The 21,129-nt window shown below is 58.5% G+C and overlaps 1 protein-coding gene across 9 annotated transcripts in view; it reads left to right on the top strand.

The window, feature by feature from the left end:
- The window catches only part of AHDC1 (AT-hook DNA binding motif containing 1), a 64,058-nt gene extending 43,301 nt beyond the window's left edge, over positions 1–20,757 (top strand). For 7 of the 9 annotated variants that reach the window (XM_032361406.1, XM_032361407.1, XM_032361404.1 and 4 more), the window contains 4 exons: positions 4,792–4,903; positions 5,044–5,081; positions 5,482–10,398; positions 20,088–20,757. In XM_032361406.1, the coding sequence (XP_032217297.1) occupies positions 5,556–10,355 (4,800 nt within the window). In that variant the 5' untranslated portion in view covers positions 4,792–4,903; positions 5,044–5,081; positions 5,482–5,555 and the 3' untranslated portion in view covers positions 10,356–10,398; positions 20,088–20,757. Of the gene's footprint in view, positions 1–2; positions 80–4,791; positions 4,913–5,043; positions 5,082–5,481; positions 10,399–20,087 lie in introns of all 9 variants that reach the window. The other 2 variants (XM_032361408.1, XM_032361410.1) reach the window with 2 other exon arrangements.
- The last annotated feature ends 372 nt before the right edge of the window (positions 20,758–21,129 follow it).

Genomic DNA, 21,129 nt, shown 5'->3' on the forward strand with positions numbered 1-21,129 from the left:
AGGACCTCTGTCTGCTGGAGTCTGGAAGCAGAGAGCTGGGAGGCCAAGGTGAGGTGCCAAGAGGACCTGGGTAATTCAGGTAGGCTAGGTCATCCTTACGAGGTGGGGTGGGGGTTAAGACCTGCCTCCCAGTTCCCAGCCCTGATCAGCCCACCCAGGCTCCAGAGGCCAGGTGGGGCTGCCCTGCCCTGCAGAGGCAACTCCCTGAACTGACACAGGGAGCCTGCAGGCTCCAGGAAGCTCCCTAGAGCCCAGCCTTCTTGGGGACTCCACCCAGCCTCCAAAAGAGCATTCCTGGGGCCTGAGGTCTAGGGGTGGGGCCTCCTGGGATGGTAAGGGTGGGAGGTGTGGCTATGGAAGGATGCAGGGCTCTGTGTACCCAACTGTAAATGCACAGGGCATCGTGTGTGCGAGCCCTCAGGCTTGTGAGTGAGCCGGTGTGTGTAGGGCTCTGTCCTTAGGTACACAGGGTTCCGTATGCAGGAGTTACATAAGTGCTCTGGGCTGGGGGACATTTGAGGGAACTACAGGGGAGTGTTGAGTGCAGGATTCAGAGTGTGTCCTGGGTAGGTGTGGGAGTCCTGGAGAGTGGTGGGGGCCACACTAGATGGTATATGTGTGCAGGGTGCTAGTGCACACTGAATAGGTGTGTAACCAGGAATCTGAACACACTGGGGTGATATGTGGGCACACTCTGTCGGTGTGGAGTATGCACACGGGATCTCCCTGCATGTCACCCAGGAAGCTCGCGTTCAGGGTTCTGGGCGCACACTTGCGGGTGGTATGTGTGTGTGTGTGTGGATCCATTTGTGCTTTGGAGGTGGGCTGGGCAGGCCTTCAGCAGAGCTGGGCTCAGCAGTGCCCAGCCTTGTGGCCAAATCGCTGAAGTCACTTCCTTTCCAGCTTCAACTTTCCAGGAGGAGGAGTTCTTCAGACCTGGGCGGGGAGGAGGGGCGGGACGAGGAGCTCTCAGGGGAAGGAGGTGGGCGGGGGTGAGAGGCTGTGGGGAGGGCCTGGTGGGGCTGGAGGAGGGAGTCCTCCGGGAGACGAAGGAAAGACTAGGACAGGAGTCTGGAAGGGCCAAGGGCAGGAGGAGATGGGGGTGGAGCAGGGCGGGAAGCGCAGTCCCTGGGTGACCTCGGAGGGAGGAAGGGAGGGCCGCCCGGCAGGGTGACCCTCAGGTTCAGCCAGAGCTGGCAGTGGTGCCTGCAACACCTGGCACCCAGGGCAGGGGGCTGGCAAGGGGCGGGTCTAAGGAAGACCTGCTTGCCAGGTGCCCCGCTCTGGGCAGGAAGGGGGTGGGCGAGGGCTGCACAAAGGAGCTCTGTGTGGCTGGGGTAGGGTGGGTGGGGTGTGCTATACCGTGGGGTTGGGGGGGGGCTGATGACTCTAGGAGGCCAGGCTGGACTTGCTTCCCCTTGGGGGCATCAGTGGCTCTAAGGGGACACCTAGTGGTGAGGGAGGGTAGTGCGTTTGGATGACTGAGGTGGGAGGGGATGAAGAAGCTGGGAAGGGGTAAATTAGAAGTCAAAAATTAGAACGGGTGATGAGGGTTGGGACTGTTGGAGGAGGCTGCAAGGGAGGGAGCTGACTCTCTGGACGGTGAAAAAGTTTGCACCAGAGGAGTTAAACCCAAATTCAAACTTGGGCTCTTCCAAGTCCTGGCTGTTTGTCTTCAAGGGCATCACTTAACCTCTCTGTGCCTCTGTTTAAATACCAAATAAGTGACAGCTGCTGTTAATTATTTTCATCAGTGTCCTCTTTGGTAGACTTTTGGGCTGGAGTCAGGTTGGAAGATCTTTGGGCACTAGTGGGTGGGTGGGAGGGGGCAGAAGGAGATTGAGAGGGGTGCTGCAGATCCTAGGGGATAAAGACTCCAAAGGGAGGTGACAGGGGAGGGCTCACAGCAGTAGTAATAGCCCCTTTGATACACTGTTTTTCCTTTGAGGACATCCCTGGGCCTTGAATCCAGGCTGGGAGGGAAATGGTGTGGGGGGAGGAGTGTGCCGGCTGGAGAGAGGGTCATGAGGCCGGAAGTGAGAGCTGGGGCTGGCAGCCTGGCTCCCCTGGGGAGGCTGTGGGTGGGGGAGGGGGAGGCGGGCTGGGGAAGGGGTGGGGTGGTCACAGCCGCAGCGGGGGAGGGTGGGGCTGGGGACTCAAGGATGTGGGCTGGCGCTTCCCGGCACTGTGCACAGCAGGTTGGGGCCCCCAGCCCCCTCCCAGGCGGTTGGTGTCCCCATGGCAGACTCAGACACACTGACCCAGAAGCACACTGTCAGACAGAAGGACCCTTTTGACTTTGTTCACAGACATGGGATAGGTGGTGCCCTTGGGAGGGGTCCAAGAAAATGGCTGCCTGGGTGTGGTGGGGAGGGGAGCCAGCCGCTTCCCTCAGATCCTGGAGGCTGCTGGAGAGGGCAGTGGACAGAGTCAGGAGGTCTGGCGGGAGGACATGCCCAAAGGTCTTGGGGGGGGGGGTGGAACAGAAGCAATCACTGGAGAGGAGGTTTTCCCTTCTGCCAAGATCACACCCTCAGGGCCCCAAGTGGGAGGTCTCCAGAGCAGGGAGGCTTGGTGAGCCCCACCCTCAGGAAGGGAGGCATCGCAAAGACTCTCGGGAGCCACGGGTCAACCATACCAGGTCAACCATACCTTTGGAAATGGGACTTGGAGGGGCCAGGGTCTGCGCCCGTTCCCTCCTTCGTGAGCCTGTTACTCACAGTCCTTCTTGCAAGAGCAGTGGGTGAGATCCTGGCCTGGGAGGAGCCAGTCTGCAGCCTACAGCCTACAGCCTGGGCAAGAGCAGGACCCTGAGTGATGGAGCAGGCAAGACAGTGAGGGGCAACTGAGGCCTGGAACTGCAGAGGGAAAAGAGACAGTGGTCAGAGGGATGTTCTGTCTGAATAAGCAACCGAAGGGATCTCCCCAGGCCGTTTTGTGACCTTGGGCAAAGGCCCTTCCCTCTTTGGATCTCAGTTTCCTCATCTGTAAAATGGGAAGAGCACAAGGTGGCACCAGAACCTGATACCCATGAGGAAGCTGATTTAAAGTACAGATTCCCAGATGTCCCTTCAGATCTGTGAGTCAGACTCCCCTGGACGAGGGCCTGGGTATCTGGAATGTTACATAGCTCCCCCAGGCCCAGGGTTTGGAAGCCAAATGGCTTGGAGATTTTAAGGTTCCTCCCAGCCTTAAATTAAACCTCAGCTCTAGGAGCAGCGCCTTCAGGAGTGGCGGAGGGAGAGCTGCAGAGCTGGGAGGGGAAGCAGGCTTTGGGCTTGGGGCAGATTTAGGAATCCTGCCACTTTGCAGCTATGTGACTTCAGGCAAGTCCCACACCCAGCACTCCGAGCCTCCATGGGGATAATCGGCCCTGCCTCCTGGGATGCTGGGGAGATTCAGTGGGTCACATGTGTGGAAGTGCTTTGTAGGTTGCAAAGCACTGCCCACCACAGGAGAGTGGAAGAGCGTTCCTTTCCACACCATCTTGTCCCCGAGTCGGCTCCATGGTCTTCCTGAGCAGCTGGTGGGAGTCTGCATGTGTGTGTGGTGGGGGTGGGGGTGGGGGTTGACCCCGGGGGTCAGGTCAGAGCCAAACACTAAAGTGATCGGGGTCAAGCTTTCAGACCCTCCCCGTGGTCAGGGCCCCGAGTCCCCAGGCTCCCTTGGGAGTCAGACATGCCTGGATTGAAATCCCAGCTCTGCCCTGACCAGCTCAGGGAGTTAGTCAGTAAATATTTATGTAGCATCCAAAGCCCAGGCCCTGGGGTCAGAGGATACAGTGGTAAACAAGACAGACACAGGGCCTGTCCACGAAGGGCCCACATTCTGTGGGGGAGACTCGCCGAAAAGCCAGTCATACAAGTAGTTGGTTGCAATTGTGATAGATAGTGTGAAGGGGAAGTAGAGAGGCCTCCGAGAGTTCGCAGCAAGGGCCAGACTGTGGCCAGAGGTGCGATGGGGGGCGGGGGACGGTGAGGAGAGTCAGAGAGGGCCTCTCTGATAAAGGTGGGAGAGGGGCAGAGAACATCCCTTTCCACGTGCTTGTCCCTCACCCTCTCTCCACACCCTTCTTGGGTCCCACCTTTGGATCTCGAGAAGAATGAGAGAGAACCACCGGGGAAAAAGGCAGGGCTGATTGCTCTCTGCACCTCATTCATTCATTCATAAGAAACAGTTAATACTTCCTGAAGCACCCTTATGGGCCACGTGCGGGTCACGGTGTTGGGAGATACACACAGAAGTGAACAGATAGAAATCCCTGCCTTCGTGGGACTCACCGCCTTCCAGTGGCTGGTTTCCTCCTCTGTGAAGGTGGGAATGGTAATCCTACTGATCTCAGGTTTGCAGGGGGCTTAGATGAGATAATCCACATAAAGTGCTTATTAGCCCACTGTTTGGCAGTAGAGAAAGTGTCCCCAAAGTGTGTGAGCTTTTGTTGTTGTTGACTCCCTGGTATGATTGTCACACCTCTGACCTGAGGCACTCTTCACTTTTTCTTTACAGCTCTTATCCCACTAATAATTAAATCATTTATGATTATCTGATCACTGTCTGTCTACCCGGTCTTTGTGCAAAGTAGGCACTCCATAAGTAATGAGTATATGAATGAATGCTGTTCCTTCATCTCTGAGCCTCCATTTCTTCATCTGCAAGATGGGGTTATTAATAGCCCCTACCTCACAGGATTTGTATGAAGAATTAAGTGAAACGATGCCTGGACAGCTTCCAGCCCAGCGCCTGGCGCGCAGTAGGTGCTCACTAAACCTGAGCTGCGATGGTCCTTTCCAGGCGCTGTCCACGCCCCGAGGCCTGGGCTCAGGCCGAAGTTGCTCCACAGCACCCCCGGCTGACAGCCAGCAACGGGCGGAGCCCCCAGGCACGGGGGCCCTCTCTCTCCCAGGTCAGCAGGGTGCGTGCCCTGGAGGGAGCACCAGGGAGCTGGGGGTGGTGTGTGGAGGAGATCAGGCCAGTGGGCACAAATGGTTAGGCTGTGGCCACCTGACAATTCAGATCCCCTGTTTCCTGTCTTGTCGCCCACAGAGATCTCCAGTGTGACAGCCCAGGCGGCAGAGCCGAGGGTGAGTGGCCGGGCTTCTGAAATGGAGGTGGGGGGCAGGTGGTGGGTGGGTAAGAGGGAAAAGGTCATGCCCTGGGTAGGATTTCCTGGCCTTCTCCTTAAGTTTGATCTGGATAGAGTGGTCACCCCAGCCTGCTGATGGCCTTCCCTCGCCCAGGCAGGCATCCTCTTCTCTCTGAGCCCATAGCCAGGGTCTAGAAGAGGGTGAGCTTCCAACAAGTGGAACTGGGGCCCCTGAGGGGTTCCTGGTGCATGCGGTGGTTCGGGAAAAGGCTGGGAGTCAAAGCGGGGAATAGGGTTTGAGGGGACTCCCAGGAGGGGTGGCAGGGCCTCCCTGAGGATGTGGGAAGCCGAGGTCTTGGGCATTCCGTGAGGGCCTCCTTGCCCGTCCTGCCCCACAGGTCCTGGTCCCGGCTTCTCGCACCCTCATGTCAGCCCCGGCCCCGCCCGGCGGCCCGCGGAGGACAAGGTCAGGATGCGTGTGAAGCCCCAGGGCCTGGTGGTGACTTCCAGTGCCGTGTGCAGCTCTCCTGACTACCTCCGGGAGCCCAAGTACTACCCCGGCGGCCCCCCCACCCCACGGCCCTTGCTTCCCACCCGGCCCCCTGCCAGCCCACCCGACAAGGCCTTCGCCCACACCTTCTCTGAGAACCCACGCCCACCCCCACGCCGGGACCCCAGCACCCGGCGCCCACCAGTCCTTGCCAAGGGGGACGACCCGCTGCCCCCGAGGGCAGCCCGTCCCGTCTCCCAGGCCCGCTGCCCCACCCCCGCGGGAGATAGCAACAGCTCCCGACGGCGCTGGGACAACGGGCGGGTGAAGCTGCGTCCAGTAGTGCGGTTGATTGACATCATGAAGGACCTGACACGGCTCTCCCAGGACCTGCAGCACAGTGGTGTGCACCTGGACTGCGGTGGCCTCAGACTCAGCCGCCCCCCTGCCCCACCCCCCGGTGACCTTCAGTACAGCTTTTTCTCCTCACCCAGCCTGGCCAACAGCATCCGCAGCCCCGAGGAGCGGGCTGCCCCCCACGCCAAGTCAGAGAGGCCCAGCCATCCCCTGTATGAGCCTGAGCCCGAGCCTAGGGACAGCCCCCAGCCTGGCCAAGGCCACAGTCCTGGAGCCACAGCCGCGGCCACCGGGCTGCCCCCGGAGCCTGAGCCAGACGGCCCTGATTACTCGGAACTCGCTGACGCCGACATCCTCAGCGAGCTGGCCTCCCTCACTTGCCCCGAGGCCCAGCTGCTGGAGGCCCAGGCCCTTGAGCCACCATCTCCTGAGCCAGAGCCTCAGCTCCTGGACCCCCAGCCCCGCTTCCTGGACCCACAGGCACTAGAGCCGCTTGGGGAAGCTTTGGAGCTGCCACCCCTGCAACCCCTTGCTGATCCTCTGGGGCTACCAGGCCTGGCGCTCCAGGCTCTGGATACCCTGCCCGACTCCCTGGAGTCGCAGCTGCTCGACCCTCAGGCACTCGACCCGCTGCCCAAGTTGCTTGACGTCCCTGGCCGCCGTCTGGAGCCTCAGCAGCCCCTGGGGCCCTGCCCGTTGGGTGAGCCCTTGCGCCTGGACTTGTGTTCACCCCATGGCCCCCACGGGCCTGAGGGTCACCCCAAGTACGCCTTGCGGCGCACTGATAGGCCAAAGATCCTGTGTCGCCGGCGGAAAGCTGGACGGGGGCGCAAGGCTGACGCCGGACCGGAGGGCCGCCTGCTACCCCTGCCTATGCCCACGGGGCTGGCGGCCGCCTTGGCTGAGCCCCCGCCACCACCACCTCCACCACCTCCCGCCCTGCCAGGCCCGGCCCCAGTCCCAGAGCTGGAGCCAGAATCTTCCCAGACTCCCGTGGTCCCCGCCCGCAGAGGCAAGTGCCGGGGCGTGCGGCGCATGGTGGTGAAGATGGCCAAAATCCCCGTGTCGCTGGGGCGGCGGAACAAGACCACATACAAGGTGTCCTCTTTGAGCAGCAGTCTGAGCGTAGAGGGCAAGGAGCTGGGCCTGCGCGTGTCCGCGGAGCCCACCCCACTGCTGAAGATGAAGAACAATGGACGGAACGTGGTGGTGGTCTTCCCCCCTGGGGAGATGCCCATTATTCTTAAGCGGAAGCGCGGCCGCCCTCCGAAGAACCTGCTGCTGGGTCCCGGCAAGCCCAAGGAGCCAGCAGTGGTTGCAGCGGAAGCGGCCACCGTGGCTGCGGCCACCATGGCCATGCCGGAGGTGAAGAAACGGCGGCGGCGGAAGCAGAAGTTGGCCTCCCCCCAGCCATCATATGCAGCAGACGCCAATGACAGTAAGGCTGAGTACTCCGACGTGCTCGCCAAGCTGGCCTTCCTGAACCGCCAGAGCCAGTGCGCTGGGCGGTGCTCACCCCCCCGCTGCTGGACACCCAGCGAGCCCGAGTCGGTACACCAGGCACCCGACACGCAGAGCATCTCCCACTTCCTGCACCGGGTGCAGGGCTTCCGACGGCGGGGTGGTAAAGCAGGCGGTTTCGGTGGCCGGGGCGGGGGCCACGCTGCCAAGGCGGCCCGATGCTCCTTCAGTGACTTCTTTGAGGGCATCGGCAAGAAAAAGAAAGTGGTGGCGGTGGCAGCTGCTGGTGTTGGGGGTCCCAGCCTCACCGAATTGGGGCACCCACGCAAAAGGGGCCGAGGGGAGGTGGACGCCATTACCGGGAAGCCAAAACGCAAAAGGCGGTCCCGGAAGAATGGGACTCTATTCCCAGAGCAGGTGCCTAGTGGCCCAGGCTTTGGGGAGGCTGGCGCTGAGTGGGCCGGGGACAAGGGTGGTGGCTGGGCCCCTCACCATGGGCACCCAGGCGGGCAAGCTGGCCGAAACTGTGGGTTCCAGGGGACCGAGGCCCAGGCCTTTGCCTCCACTGGGCTTGAGAGTGGGGCCTCGGGCCGCAGCAGCTACTACGGTACCAGCGCGCCCACAGGCCAGACCGAGCTCAGCCAGGAGCGCCAGAACCTCTTCACCGGCTACTTCCGCTCACTGCTCGATTCGGATGACTCCTCCGACCTCTTAGACTTCGCCCTCTCAGCCTCTCGTCCCGAGTCCCGGAAGGCATCAGGCGCCTACGCAGGGCCCCCCACCAGCACCCTACCTGCCCAGCGGGGCCTGGCCACCTTCCCCAGCCGGGGGGCCAAGGCCAGCCCGGTGGCCGTGGGCAGCGGCGGGGCCGGTGCGGACCCCTCTTTCCAGCCCGTCCTGCCTGCTCGCCAGACCTTCCCGCCAGGCCGGGCGGCGAGCTACGGGATAACTCCAGCCACTTCAGACTGCCGGGCAGCCGAGACCTTCCCGAAGCTGGCTCCCCCGCCATCAGCCGTGGCCCGCTCGCCTACTGCCCACCCGCCCGCCACCACCTACCCACCTCAGTATGGTGGCTATGGGGCCGGACAGAGCGTTTTCGCCCCAGCGAAGCCCTTCACGGGCCAGGACTGTGCTAACAGCAAGGACTGCAGCTTCGCCTACGGCAGTGGCAATAGCCTGCCTGCCTCTCCCAGCAGCGCCCACAGCGCCGGCTACGCCCCACCGCCCACGGGTGGCCCTTGCCTGCCACCCGGCAAGGCCTCCTTCTTCAACAGCTCTGAGGGGGCCCCCTTCTCCGGGTCCGCCCCCACACCCCTGCGCTGTGACAGCCGGGCCAGCACCGTCTCTCCCGGCGGCTACATGGTACCCAAGGGCACCACGGCCTCGGCCACCTCTGCTGCCTCTGCCGCCTCCTCCTCCTCGTCCTCCTTCCAGCCCTCGCCTGAAAACTGTCGGCAGTTTGCGGGGGCTTCTCAGTGGCCTTTCCGGCAGGGCTATGGAGGCCTGGACTGGGCCTCAGAGGCCTTCAGTCAGCTCTACAATCCTGGTTTCGACTGCCATGTCAGCGAGCCCAACGTGATCCTGGACATCTCCAACTACACACCGCAGAAGGTGAAGCAGCAGACGGCTGTGTCCGAGACCTTCTCGGAATCGTCCTCCGACAGCACCCAGTTCAATCAGCCGGTCGGCGGCGGTTTCCGGCGCGCCAACAGCGAGGCCTCGAGCAGCGAGGGCCAGTCAAGCCTGTCCAGCCTGGAGAAACTGATGATGGACTGGAACGAGGCATCCTCTGCCCCCGGCTACAACTGGAACCAGAGCGTCCTCTTCCAGAGCAGCTCAAAGCCGGGCCGTGGACGGCGGAAGAAGGTGGACCTATTCGAGGCCTCACACCTGGGCTTCCCGTCCTCTGCCTCGGCCACTGCCTCAGGCTACCCATCCAAACGGAGCACCGGGCCCCGGCAGCCGCGGGGTGGACGGGGTGGTGGGGCCTGCTCAGCTAAGAAGGAGCGGGGCGGGGCGGCCGCCAAAGCCAAGTTTATCCCCAAGCCACAGCCCGTCAACCCCCTGTTCCAGGACAGCCCAGACCTCGGCCTGGACTACTACAGTGGGGACAGCAGCATGTCGCCACTGCCCTCCCAGTCGCGGGCCTTCAGTGTGGGTGAGCGAGACCCTTGTGACTTCATGGGACCCTACTCCATGAACCCGTCCACTCCTTCTGATGGCACCTTCGGCCAAGGCTTCCACTGCGACTCGCCCAGCCTGGGTGCCCCTGACCTAGATGGCAAGCATTTCCCACCTCTGGCGCACCCACCCACGGTGTTTGACGCTGGTCTGCAGAAGGCTTACTCACCCACCTGCTCACCCACGCTGGGCTTCAAGGAAGAGCTGCGGCCGCCACCCACAAAGCTGGCTGCCTGTGAGCCCCTCAAACATGGGCTCCAGGGGGCCAGTCTGGGCCACGCGGCTGCTGCCCAGGCCCACCTTAGCTGCCGGGACCTGCCACTGGGCCAGCCCCACTACGACTCCCCCAGCTGCAAGGGCACAGCTTATTGGTACCCGCCAGGCTCAGCTGCCCGCAGCCCACCCTATGAAGGGAAGGTGGGTACGGGGCTGCTGGCTGACTTCCTGGGCAGGACGGAGGCCGCGTGCCTCAGTGCCCCACACCTGGCTAGCCCGCCAGCCACACCCAAGGCCGACAAGGAGCCACTGGAGATGGCCCGGCCGCCTGGCCCACCCCGTGGCCCTGCCGCCGCCGCCGCTGGCTATGGCTGCCCGCTCCTTAGTGACTTGACCCTGTCCCCTGTGCCGAGGGACTCGCTGCTGCCCCTGCAGGATACCGCCTACAGGTATCCAGGCTTCATGCCGCAGGCGCATCCCGGCCTGGGTGGGGGCCCCAAGAGCGGCTTCCTGGGGCCCATGGCGGAACCTCACCCCGAGGACACATTCACCGTCACCTCCCTGTAGTGCCAACTGAAATGCCGACTGGACCTCGAGGTTTTGTTCCTGGGTGAGTCTGGGGGTGTGGGTAGAGTGGGGAGAGGCCTGGGTAGGCGTCTCGGGGCAGGGCGGGGGGGCGGCGATGAGGACATTAGCACTCGGGCAAGGGGAAGGGGTACAGAAGTGAGAAGGAGGGATTTAAGGACAAGATCGGGCATCCCAATAAGAGGAAGTTGGGATTCAGGAAGGCGCCTGGGGTTAGATGTTGGGGACAGTCTTCGGGAAGAGGTGGGGTGCTCGGGTGGGGAACCCACTCGGACATTCAGTCACTGAGATGGTTGGAGAACCCTAGGTTGGATGGGGCCATCTGGTTCAGTTCGTCAAATATTTATTTCCCTTGTCTGTGCTAGGTCCTGGGCAGGTGCTACCTGAATCCCCGGAAACACTCACCCCATGACCTCTTGCCAGGGAGGAGGGCATTTGCATGGCCCCGTGGGAGATGAGTGGAGAGTGAATGAAGCAGGGTGGATAATTGGCCTCCAGGGCCCACCCAGGTTGCTGACCCAGCCTGGCTAGCTAGTTTCTCTAGGAGCCACATTTACTTCAGGGTGCCTGGCCAGGGCCAGGCTGAGGGTGTGGTGACTATATCTTGGTTACACTCTGCAAGGGCTTTACAAAATGGTCTGAAGTGTCTTTCCTGGTCTCCTTCAGGGCCCACCCAAAGATTATTTTTCACTGTCTCTGACCCGAGGCGGGGCTCACAGTGGTCGGAGGCAAGTGGGATGGGGATCCGGAGGTGGACAAGGAAGGCTGAGGTCCTGCTTGTGCCTGACCAGCCCCCACCCACCCAGCGGCTCCATCCCCAGGCTGGATAGTTCCTGCCTAAGAAAAGCCAGTCTCCCTTTCCTACAGCCAAATGCTTTTCCAAGAGTTCAGTTAAATTTTGCTGGATGTTTTGATCCTGTGTTTTATCAGGCATGGTGTCCTCATGAGGTAGAGTCAAAGTTTTAGTATTCTCAAGGTTTTGTTTTCAGAAATGGAAAATAAAAGAGGGGAAACGCCCCCAAAATGGGTTTAAAGGGACAAGGTCAGAAGAATCATTTTTTCAAAGCACAAGGTGCTCCAAGAAACACAGCCACAACTGGCCTATCAGATCCCACTGCTTGGACAGTTCTGTTTGGACAGAATTGCCCCGGATGTGGTGGGTGCTGGGGAAGTGGCCTTGGGGCCTGTCTGAGCCCTTCGCCCTCCACCCCTGCTGCCACCGCAGCCTCTTGGGAGAGCCTCTTCCTGGAGAAGGAACAGCAGGGCTCCTGGAAAGTCCCATCCCTGTGCTGGGGAGGCCATTCAAGGCCAGGGTGACTCCAGGTCCTGAAGTCGTGTCAGTGGAAACTTATTATCCCCTTTCTGCCTGACCCCAGGTCCCTTGGTGCCTGAAGGTGGCCAGGGGCAGCACGTGGGAATTAGGAGGCCTAGGGAAGGACCATTCCCCAATTGGCCATCAACATGCTTCGTGTCCTTGACCACACTTTTACTCCCTCTGGCCCTGGGCCTCTGTTTCCCCATCTGTTCAAGAAATTTGGCTTTGATAATCTCGTAGGTTTTGCAATTCTGCGTGGCATGGACAGTGGACCAAACTTTTTCTTTTATTTTTTCCTTTTTTTTTTTTTTTTGGCAGCATATTTTCCTCCTAATGAAGCCAGGCCAAGATTAAAATGGCCTTCCATTCCCCATGCGGCTCACTGCAAGCCGCAGAGCTGCAGATCTGAAGCAGGCCAGGGAGAAGCTGCTTAGGGTTTAAAATGTCAAACTCTTGATCCTCCTCACTGGAGGGGAGATGTCTCGTGGATAATCCAGAAATGTGAAATAATCCAAAAACCGTTCCTCCTGGGCTCTGGATGGGAAAATAAAACGAGTGTGGGGGCTGGGTGTTTGAGCAGGTCACAGCTCAGTGAGATACATAATGGAACCATCCACTGAGGCCTGAACACAGGAGGAACTGGGATGCCATCCAGCCCCACATTCTGGCCACACTCCCCACTCAGGGCTGGGAGTTGATAGTGCTGTCCTCAGACTGATGCATTCAGTTCTGGAGACATCTGTCCATCCCCTGCCACGAAGCAGGCATTGGGGACACCCCACTTAGCACCACAGATGAAGTCCTGGTCCTCAGAGGGCTTTCAGTTGAGAGAGAAAGACAGTATGTAGGCTGACACAAAGCATTTGGTAAGGATTATCATAGGAAGGACTGCGAGGAGATTTCGGGAGCCTGCAGCAGGCTGACCAGATCCTGAAGTCGACACCTGAAGGATGAAGGGACACCGGCTAGACAGGGAGTGGGAAGGGCATTCTGGGCAGAGGGAATAGCAGTGGGTGAAGCGGGGGGCAGGAAGGAGCTCAACCTTGAGGAACCGATAAGAGGATAGTAATTACTCATTGAGTGAGCAGGCAAAGCAGGCAGGGTCAGATCATGTGGGCAGGGCACCGGAAGGAGTTTGAACTATATTCCAAACCCAGTGGGGAGCCACTGAAGTTATCAGCTAGAAGGCTAACCCCCATACCCACACATACAGCACCCCCCCCCCCGCCCCAGAGCAAGGGCTGAAGGTGGGAGACCTCATTCGCCAGCAGGCAGTGAGCATTCGGGTGTGGGGCACTGGAGAAGCACGGGTTCAGCTCCACCCCACATCTTGAGCCTTTTGCTGCCTGTCCTGATGCCAGGCACAGAGGAGACAAAGCAGACACGGTCCTGTCCTCAAGAGTTCAGCATCTACCCCAGGAAGATAAAACAGGTACACAAAGAACCGGAAAACAGCTGGTGGCAAGTGGCAGGTGCCCAAAGGCAGGGAGAAACAAAGTTTGTGTACCAGGAAGGTGGGTGTTCAGGTCAGAGGTCATCTCTCAAGAGTTTTTGGTGAGAAAAGGGACCTATGTCTGTGCTGGGCCCTTCATGCAACACTGCCCCACTAAGCCTTCATGGCAGGCTGGAAACGGTAGTGCCTGCCCCTTGTCACCCCATCAGAGAGTTGAGGAAGTGGGTGCAGCTGGGAAGCTTGCCCAGGGGATCCACAGTTAGTCTGGTGGAGTCGGGATTCGAACCCAGTAATGCCCCTCCCACCCAGAACCTGGGTACCCTGCCATACCACTCTCCCAACACCCCACACCTACTGATTCCCCATCTGCAAAATGACACTTTGGTTGGACACTCAAATGTTTCAGGGTCTGACATTTTATTTTATTTTTTAAGATTTTATTTATTTGAAAGTGAGAGAGAAAGCATGGGGGGAGGGTCAGAGGGAGAAGCAGACCCCCCCGCCGAGAAGGGAGCCCAATGCAGGAGTCAGTCCCGGGACTTTTGGATCATGACCTGAGCCAAAGGCAGTTGCCCAACCAGATGAGCCACCCAGGTGCGCTGGGTCTGACATTTTAAGCGGATTGTGAGGTTCTGTAGAAGACGCTGCATTTAAGCTCAGCTTTGAATAGGCAAGATTTGGATGGACAGAGACTTGAGGGGAAAGGTGTTCTAGGCAGAGGTAACTGTGGGCAAGGGGAGGGTCACACCCCACTATGAATTAGAAGAGGAAAGCTCAGGGGAGCCAGAATGGAGAATGTGGGACCCCCTTGGTCTGGGAGCTGAGCTGGTAGAACAGAGGGAAGAGGAAGAGGGTGGGGAGTGCTGGGGTCCCAGCGCAGACCTCTCCAGACCCTTAGGTGGAAGACCCAGCTAGGGAGACCGACTCCACATTGGGCCCTCATAGCTGAAGTCAGTCCTACCACACCCTGTGCCATTGGGAAGGGCCCTCCAAGGTGCTCAGGAGTCCCCCTCTCCGCCTTATTCCCTCTCCGGCATGGACCTGAGGCCAAGAGAAATGTCACAGGTCCTCCAAGGTTACACCAGCCTGGGGCCCAACCAGAGCAGGAAGCAGTTTCCCAGGCCTCCGGCCAACCAGGGTCAGCAGGCATGCCCGGACCTGGGCCAGGCCCCAGTTGCTCTGGGCTTTGTCTCTCTGCGTCTTGAAGCCTCAAGAGGTCACTTGATCTTGCCTCTGGCTCTGAGCAAGGAGCCCTCACGTCAGGGGTCAGCCATCCCTGCCCTGCCTCTTGTGGGCTTCTCTTCACACTCTGAGGTCGTCCTCCCTCCCATCCTATGTCTTGCCTCTCCCGCGGCCATTTTCAGGCCAAGCCTTCTTGTTCTGAGCCTTCATTTCCTGGAAATACAATCTCCCTGTGAACATACTCTCTCACACTCCTCCTCTCCCATCTCCCCACATCCCTGTGGACCCGGAAGAGCCCCAGGGAGTGAGGCTCTGGAAATGGAGGGGGCCAGCGAGGAGCATGCCGGAGGCACAGACCAGCGTTTGTGCAGGGCCTGGTTCCATCCCTTACCAGTTACGTGACCCGGTGAGTCACATCACCTTGCTGTGTCTCTAGTGAGAATTAATGAGATTACCCATGAAGCCCGGTCCCTGGCACACAGTAAGCACGTAGTCAGTGGATGGTACATGCGTGGACAAATGCCTCCCACCAGCTGAATTCTGTCACCCAGTCTGTGTGACTCATACACACCTCTGACCCTTTCCTCCTCGCTCAGGACTCTGTGGGTAGCCAGCCTCCTTCACCTGCTGTCCCTGTTGTCTCGTAGGACGGATTTTGTGTCTCACGTGGGTGTGGGTCCTTTGGTGGGAGGCTCTGAATCACCACCTAGTTTTTGGCCTTAGCAACTGGGCTGATTCCTCCCTGGGGGGCCCCGAGGCAAGGTAAGTCACCAATACATACACACCCCGCCCCCTGCCAAGGGACCTAAAGCCTGATGGGCAGCAGGACCCAGACCTCTACATGACCCCCGTCAGCCAGAAACCCTTCCCACGCAGGTCCTTACACCAATCCCCTCTCTCAGTGCCTCGTGTCTTTGTAAACACACCATGGTTATATCTTGACGGACTTGCCATCTTTGTCGCCATCACTTTTGCTGCCGTAGTGCCCTCTGTGCTAGAGGGCAGGACGAAGTAGTTTAAGTCTGTGCACAACACACGTGAACACCAGCCACCTGCCCCAGGCCAGGCACTATATCTGCTGCTGGGGAGACCACTGAACGCGACCAGCGGTGTCCTGCCCTCGTGGAGTTCACGGGCTGTCAACAGGTGTCCACTGAAAGTCTCCGTGGGAGCATCATTCTCCAGGACAGGGTCTGAAATGGGCCCCCTGGAAATTCCAGGGACCCCCCCACCTTGAACCATGAGCAGGGCAGGCTGCAAAAGCTTCCTGGAGCCAGAAAATCAGAAAATGAGTCTTGGGGGCGTCGGTTAAGTGTTGGATTCTTGATCTCAGCTCGGGTGTTGATCTCTGGGTTATGAATTCAAGCCCCGCGCTGGATGTAGAGCCTATTTTATTTTTATTTATTTATTTTTCAAGATATTTTTATTTCTTCATGTAACAGAGAGAGATCACAAGTAGGCAGAGAGGCAGGCAGAGAGAGAGGAAGGGAAGCAGGCTCCCTGCTGAGTAGAGAACCCGATGCGCTACTCCATCCCAGGACTTGAGCCCAAGACCCTGAGATCACCACCCAAGCCGAAGGCAGAGGCCCAACCCATTGAGCCACCCAGGTGCTCTGAGCCTTTTTTTTTTTTTTTTTAAGATTTTATTTATTTATTTATTTAACAGAGAGAGAGAACACAAGTAGACAGAGCAGCAGGCAGAGAGAGGGGGGAAGCAGGCTCCCTGCTGAGCAGAGAACCCGATGCGCTACTCCATCCCAGGACCCTGAGATTATGACCTGAGCCAAAGGCAGAGGTTCAACCCACTGAACTACCCCAGTGCCCCGCCTATTTTATTTTTTAAAAAAAAGAAGAAAGTGAAAAAAGAAAGTGGGTCTTGAACAAATTTAAAGCTTCAGAACTGTAGTCCTGTGTCAGTCGTCCAGTGGCTGCCGTGTTGCTGCCCTGACACCTGCCCCCAGCCCCGATCTGTTCCCCTCATTGTGGCCCCCAGAGTGCTAGTTCTTCAGCATTTCTGGACGCATGGTGTCTGGAGTCCCCCAGATATTTACTGGATGAATGGATTCCAGCCCATTTTCTCCTGTGCCTCCATTGCTTCCCATCTGTCGACTGCATCCCCTCCCCACCCCCACCCCCACCCCGCCCCTCCAGTCTCCTTGCCTGCAAAGTAAGGGCCCAGCCACTAGCCTGGTAGTCCAGATATTTTGCTCTTCCTTTTCTGCCCTGACCTCCTCCTCACATACCATCCCTTTCCCGCCCTAGAATGTGGAATTAGGAGGGAGCTTTCTTTACCCCAGTGTGCCCTGTGCCTTGTCCCTAGCTTTCCCTGGTCTGGGCTCCCCCTTTCCTGCCCACCATCCATCTCCCACCTGTCAGTTCCTATCTTTCATTCACATGTCACCTCCTCCAAGAAGCGCTCCAGGATCTTTCCCAGGCCCACTTAATCTCCAGCCCTTTATGCATCCATGACAGCCCTTCCCAGGAATGTCCTCACCACATCATCGGCTCCTTTAGTCTGGTTGCTCACTGCTGTGTGTGTTCCCTGTCTTCCTCAGCTCCCCCATGACCTGTTCAGCCCCCTACTTTACTTAAAGACTGAATCCCAGAGAGGGAGAGGACTTGCCCTAGGTGACACAGCACACCCGGCTCAGACGCTCAGGCGTTCTCTCTGCCTTCTGCTCTACTGCCTTGTTTGTGTTAGACCCCTTTCTGGAGGGCAGAGATCCTCAGGTGGAAGTGAGACCATAGCTCCCGGCCTGGCAGTCAGTGGGCGTGAATACCTGTCTGCTGGTCGCTGAAATGAGTGCACAGATGTGTGCGCCTTCTCGGGGGAGAGCTGCTCTCCGTGGACGGCCTGATTTATACGTGAGCTGAGCACTGCGAGTGCCTGCTCAGCTAGCCCCTGATGATCCCAGTGCCAGCCCCTCCTGACGGGCAGAGACCGCTTCCCACCTCGGCACCTCAGCCAATAAAACTGCTGGGCCCTGAGGACTCTGTAGAATGTGGCTCTGCAGTCCTCGATTATAGAGGCACTAAAAGGTTAAGTCTCAGAAACAATGGCTGGTGTCCTGGGGCGCCAGGCTCAGGCTGGCACTGGGGATAGAGAGGTACCGCATACAGGCATACAGGTCTCTGCCCTGGAGGAGCGTGGAAGGGAATGAGAAGTGCACCAGTAGCTATGGTAACAGGGTGGCCTTAGGAGGCATCCTGGAGGTGTGCAAGACCTGAGCTGGACCGCGCCGAGCCACTCAGACTTAGAGCGGTCATCACTCTGGCATTCAGTCAGCACCGTCTCGACCCCAGCGTGTGCTGGGCACCGTGCTCAACAGTGGCCTGAAAAGCAAGGGTTCCTCCTGCCAAGGCAGGGTTAGGTGCCCCACTTGGTGCTCCTGGAGCCCTCCGGACATCCCTTGGCACCTCCCCCATCTCTCTGCCTTGGGACTGCTGGCTCTGGGGTCTGCTTTGCTTCCCTCTAGACTCCGTGAGCCCCTCAAGGGCAGGGGCCAGATCTGCCGCCTCCCCTGTGTCCCCATTGCCCAGCGCGGGGCCTCGCCTGGCACCACAGCCTTAGTTCTGTTTTGTGGAGTTGAACCCAGTGAGGTCAGGGTCTCACGGGGCTACGGGGGATCCTCCCTTCTCCCGGCTCAGGACCCTCTGGAGTTGATTCTCTCCCCAGCCCTCACCCCCACCATCCCCACCATCCCCCAGATGCTGGCCAAGTCCTGAAAGGTGGGGAGGGCAGGGGGAGGAGGAAGGTGAGACAGGGAGGGCTGAGCAGAGGGCGAAAAAGCCTCCCTGCTGCCTGGCCGCAGGCACCGCGGGAACAGTTCTGGCAGGAGCTGCCTGCTGGGCTGAGATCACCATGGAGACCTGGCTTGGAGAGGGTCACTGGCAGTGGCTAAGGGCCGGAGGGGGCGGGGGCGACAGGGATTTGTGCAGAGGCTCCCAGCCTGCCCCGGGGCCCTTCTGGGGAGTAGGGAAGGCTGGGGCTTAGTATAGTCCACTTGCTGAGTGGTTTGGGGCAGCCGGTCCTGAATCTCCCCCTCATTTGTCACCCAGGCACACTCTACCTGTCGCCCCAGCAGAGGTTTCTTAGCTTGGCAGCTGTTCTTCAGCCGAAGTAAAGCTGCCCTACAGAAAAGGCCTCCAGCCCGCCCCCACCCCCGACGCCCTAGCTGAACACATTCCCCAGATACAGTCGTCCTGGCCCTAATGGATACCCTCCTTATGGCTCCAGGTGGTCTGCTTATCACCCAAACTGGAGGACTGTCCATCCCATTGGCACCCCTGGCCCCAAGAGCTGCTTTTCCACCATTTGCCCCAGTTCTGATGCAACTGCACCCTAAGAGGCGCACCCCTTCCCCCATCCTCCGCTCCATCCTCCATCCTGGATGGATACTCCATCCTCTGCTCCCTCGCTCCCTCCAGCCTCTGCTTGCCACCTGGGCTGATAGACTGGGATGGGGGCTGCCTCTACCTATTGGGAGCCCACCTGGTTCCCCTGGCCTTGGGTCGGGGGCGGGGGGAGTCCTGGCAAGTCCAGCCTCAGGACAAAAGTCTTCCCCAGGGCTGACTGCCCAGCAGACAGCAGCCGAGGCGGAGCAGAATTTAAATGTGGCCCTGTAGGGAAGGGGAGCCAAGAAAGGACAAGAGGAAAGGCTTTCTGTGGCCGCCTGCTTCCTGCAGGCGTGGGGGAGGGGGGGTGTTCTGCTAGGGGGTGTTAGAAGGCAGTTGTAGCTCCTACCACCCCTTAATTCTGGTGGGCTGGTCACTCACCGAGTGCAGGGACAGGGTCTTGAGAATAACGGAGTCCATCCCTGTCCCTCTGGGCATCTTCCCACTAGCCTCTGCAAAGCCTGGAGAAGGGATACTTCAGAGCTCCAGCATCTGGTGACTGTAGGGTCTGGGAGCTTGGAAGTTTCTGAGCCTCAGCAGCCAAACACAGATGGTATTGTGTTAGGCCATTTCTTTATTCCTTTATTCAGACAAACATCCCGGTCACCTTGCCTTTGGAAGGAACCGAACGGCATTGGAGGGCACAGGGAAAGGGTTGGAATTAGAAGAAATGAAAGTGCACAGGTGTGCAGTTCATACCTGTCTGTGCTCAAGCCCTTTGCTCCCCACTGTGTCATTCCTCAAATAGCCTAGCTTGGAGGAATTACTAAACTCATTGTTACATGAGGAAACCGAGGCTTGGGGCACCTAGCCGGCTCAGGCCCCAGGAAAATAATAATGGTGTATAATCAGCATCATTTCTTATGTTTCCTGTACCAGGCTTAAGCCATCTTAAGCCTCTGAATCCTCCCAACAAACCTATGGGATAGTTTGATTATCAACTTTTTACAGATGAGTAAACTGAGGCTCATGGAGATGCACTGACTTGCCCAGCATCCTAGAGCTGTCCAGGGGTGGTGCTGGCATTCGAACTCAGCTGTGTCTGACTCAGGAGCCCAAGTCTCTGGCAGATTGCGCTGCCCGGAAACCCAACCCCTTGCCAGGAGCCTCCTTCCCCTCTCAGGGAGGCGGGCTGTGGATACAGACCTGTTTTACAAATGGGGAACCTGAGTTCCGAGAAGACCAGGAACAGTCCATTGTCTCACGAGGGGCTATTTGGAGTGCTCTGGGAGAAGGAACAATGTGATTAGCTTCTCCCAGCATCCTGGTAGGAACTGAGTGGGGGTCCCACTCTTAGCCTCTCTGTTCTTAGAGCTCAGTGTCTGTGCCCACCACTGACTTCTGCTTCTTCTTTTGTGTTTCTTTGCAGCTTTCAGAAAACCAACGCCAAGATCCCTCCCAGCGTCCGCATTGTCCTCTGGCAGGAGCGCTTGCCCCTCCACCTCCCCCCCCCACCCCACCTGTCCCCCTTGCACTACCATCTCCCCACCCCACCCCTCCCCGCCCATCTCCTCCACGCAGAAGCCGAAGGTGAGCCCTTTCTGCACAAAACCAGCAATTGTAAATACTTTTTAAAAATGTACAAAACTTAAAAACAAAACACAGTTTTAGAAAAAGACAAAAAAAAAAAGAGAGAGAGCGAGAGAGCGCGCGAGCGTGTGCAAGAGGTTGCGAGCGGGGGCCCCCCGAGGTGTCCAGAGCCCCTGCAAGTATGCACTGAGACATTTATCTACAGGTCGTTTGACAAAAATGAACAATATCCTATTTATTGTATATACTGTTTTATTATAAATCGTGGATTGTATATTGCATTCTGTAAACCTGCTGTGGTCCCGTGGTGTGCAAATTCGCATGGTGGGGGGGAGGGGCAGAACCTCTTGGGGGAGCTTTTTTTTTTCCCTTTCTTTCTTATTTTTCACTCTTTTGGGTTTTCTCTTCTGTTGTTGTTGTTGTTTTCTGTTTTGGCAGGACACACCCAAAGATCCAAGTTTGTATTAAAAAGAAATGAAAAAAAGCAAAAAAAAAAAAACAAAAAAAAACCTCGTGTCTTGTGAAAGGGGGTGAGGGGGTGAGTGAAGGGTGGATGGAATGGAAGGCATGGTTGGGTTTTGTCACCAGACACTGGCTCCCCAGAGTTGAAATACCCCTTCATGTGTTCCCACCTTCTGCCAGAGATCTGAGTCAGCTTTGCATTGGAGGGTACCAGACCCCTCCCAGATTACAGCCCAGGCCCTGGGTCTCCCCTGCCACAAGGGGATCCCAGCCTGCTCCCCAGGGCTTCTTGGCCCCTGCCCATGCTTTAGGTCCCAGACCCAGGGATTCTGCCTCCTAGACCCTGTCTTGGTCCTGGGTCTCCCCTGATTCTGAAACCCATGTTGTGTCCCATGCCCCAGGATCCCACAAGTACGGGA

This window comes from Mustela erminea, chromosome 10 (genome assembly GCF_009829155.1).
Source record: "Mustela erminea isolate mMusErm1 chromosome 10, mMusErm1.Pri, whole genome shotgun sequence".
NCBI classification, from domain to species: domain Eukaryota; kingdom Metazoa; phylum Chordata; class Mammalia; order Carnivora; family Mustelidae; genus Mustela; species Mustela erminea.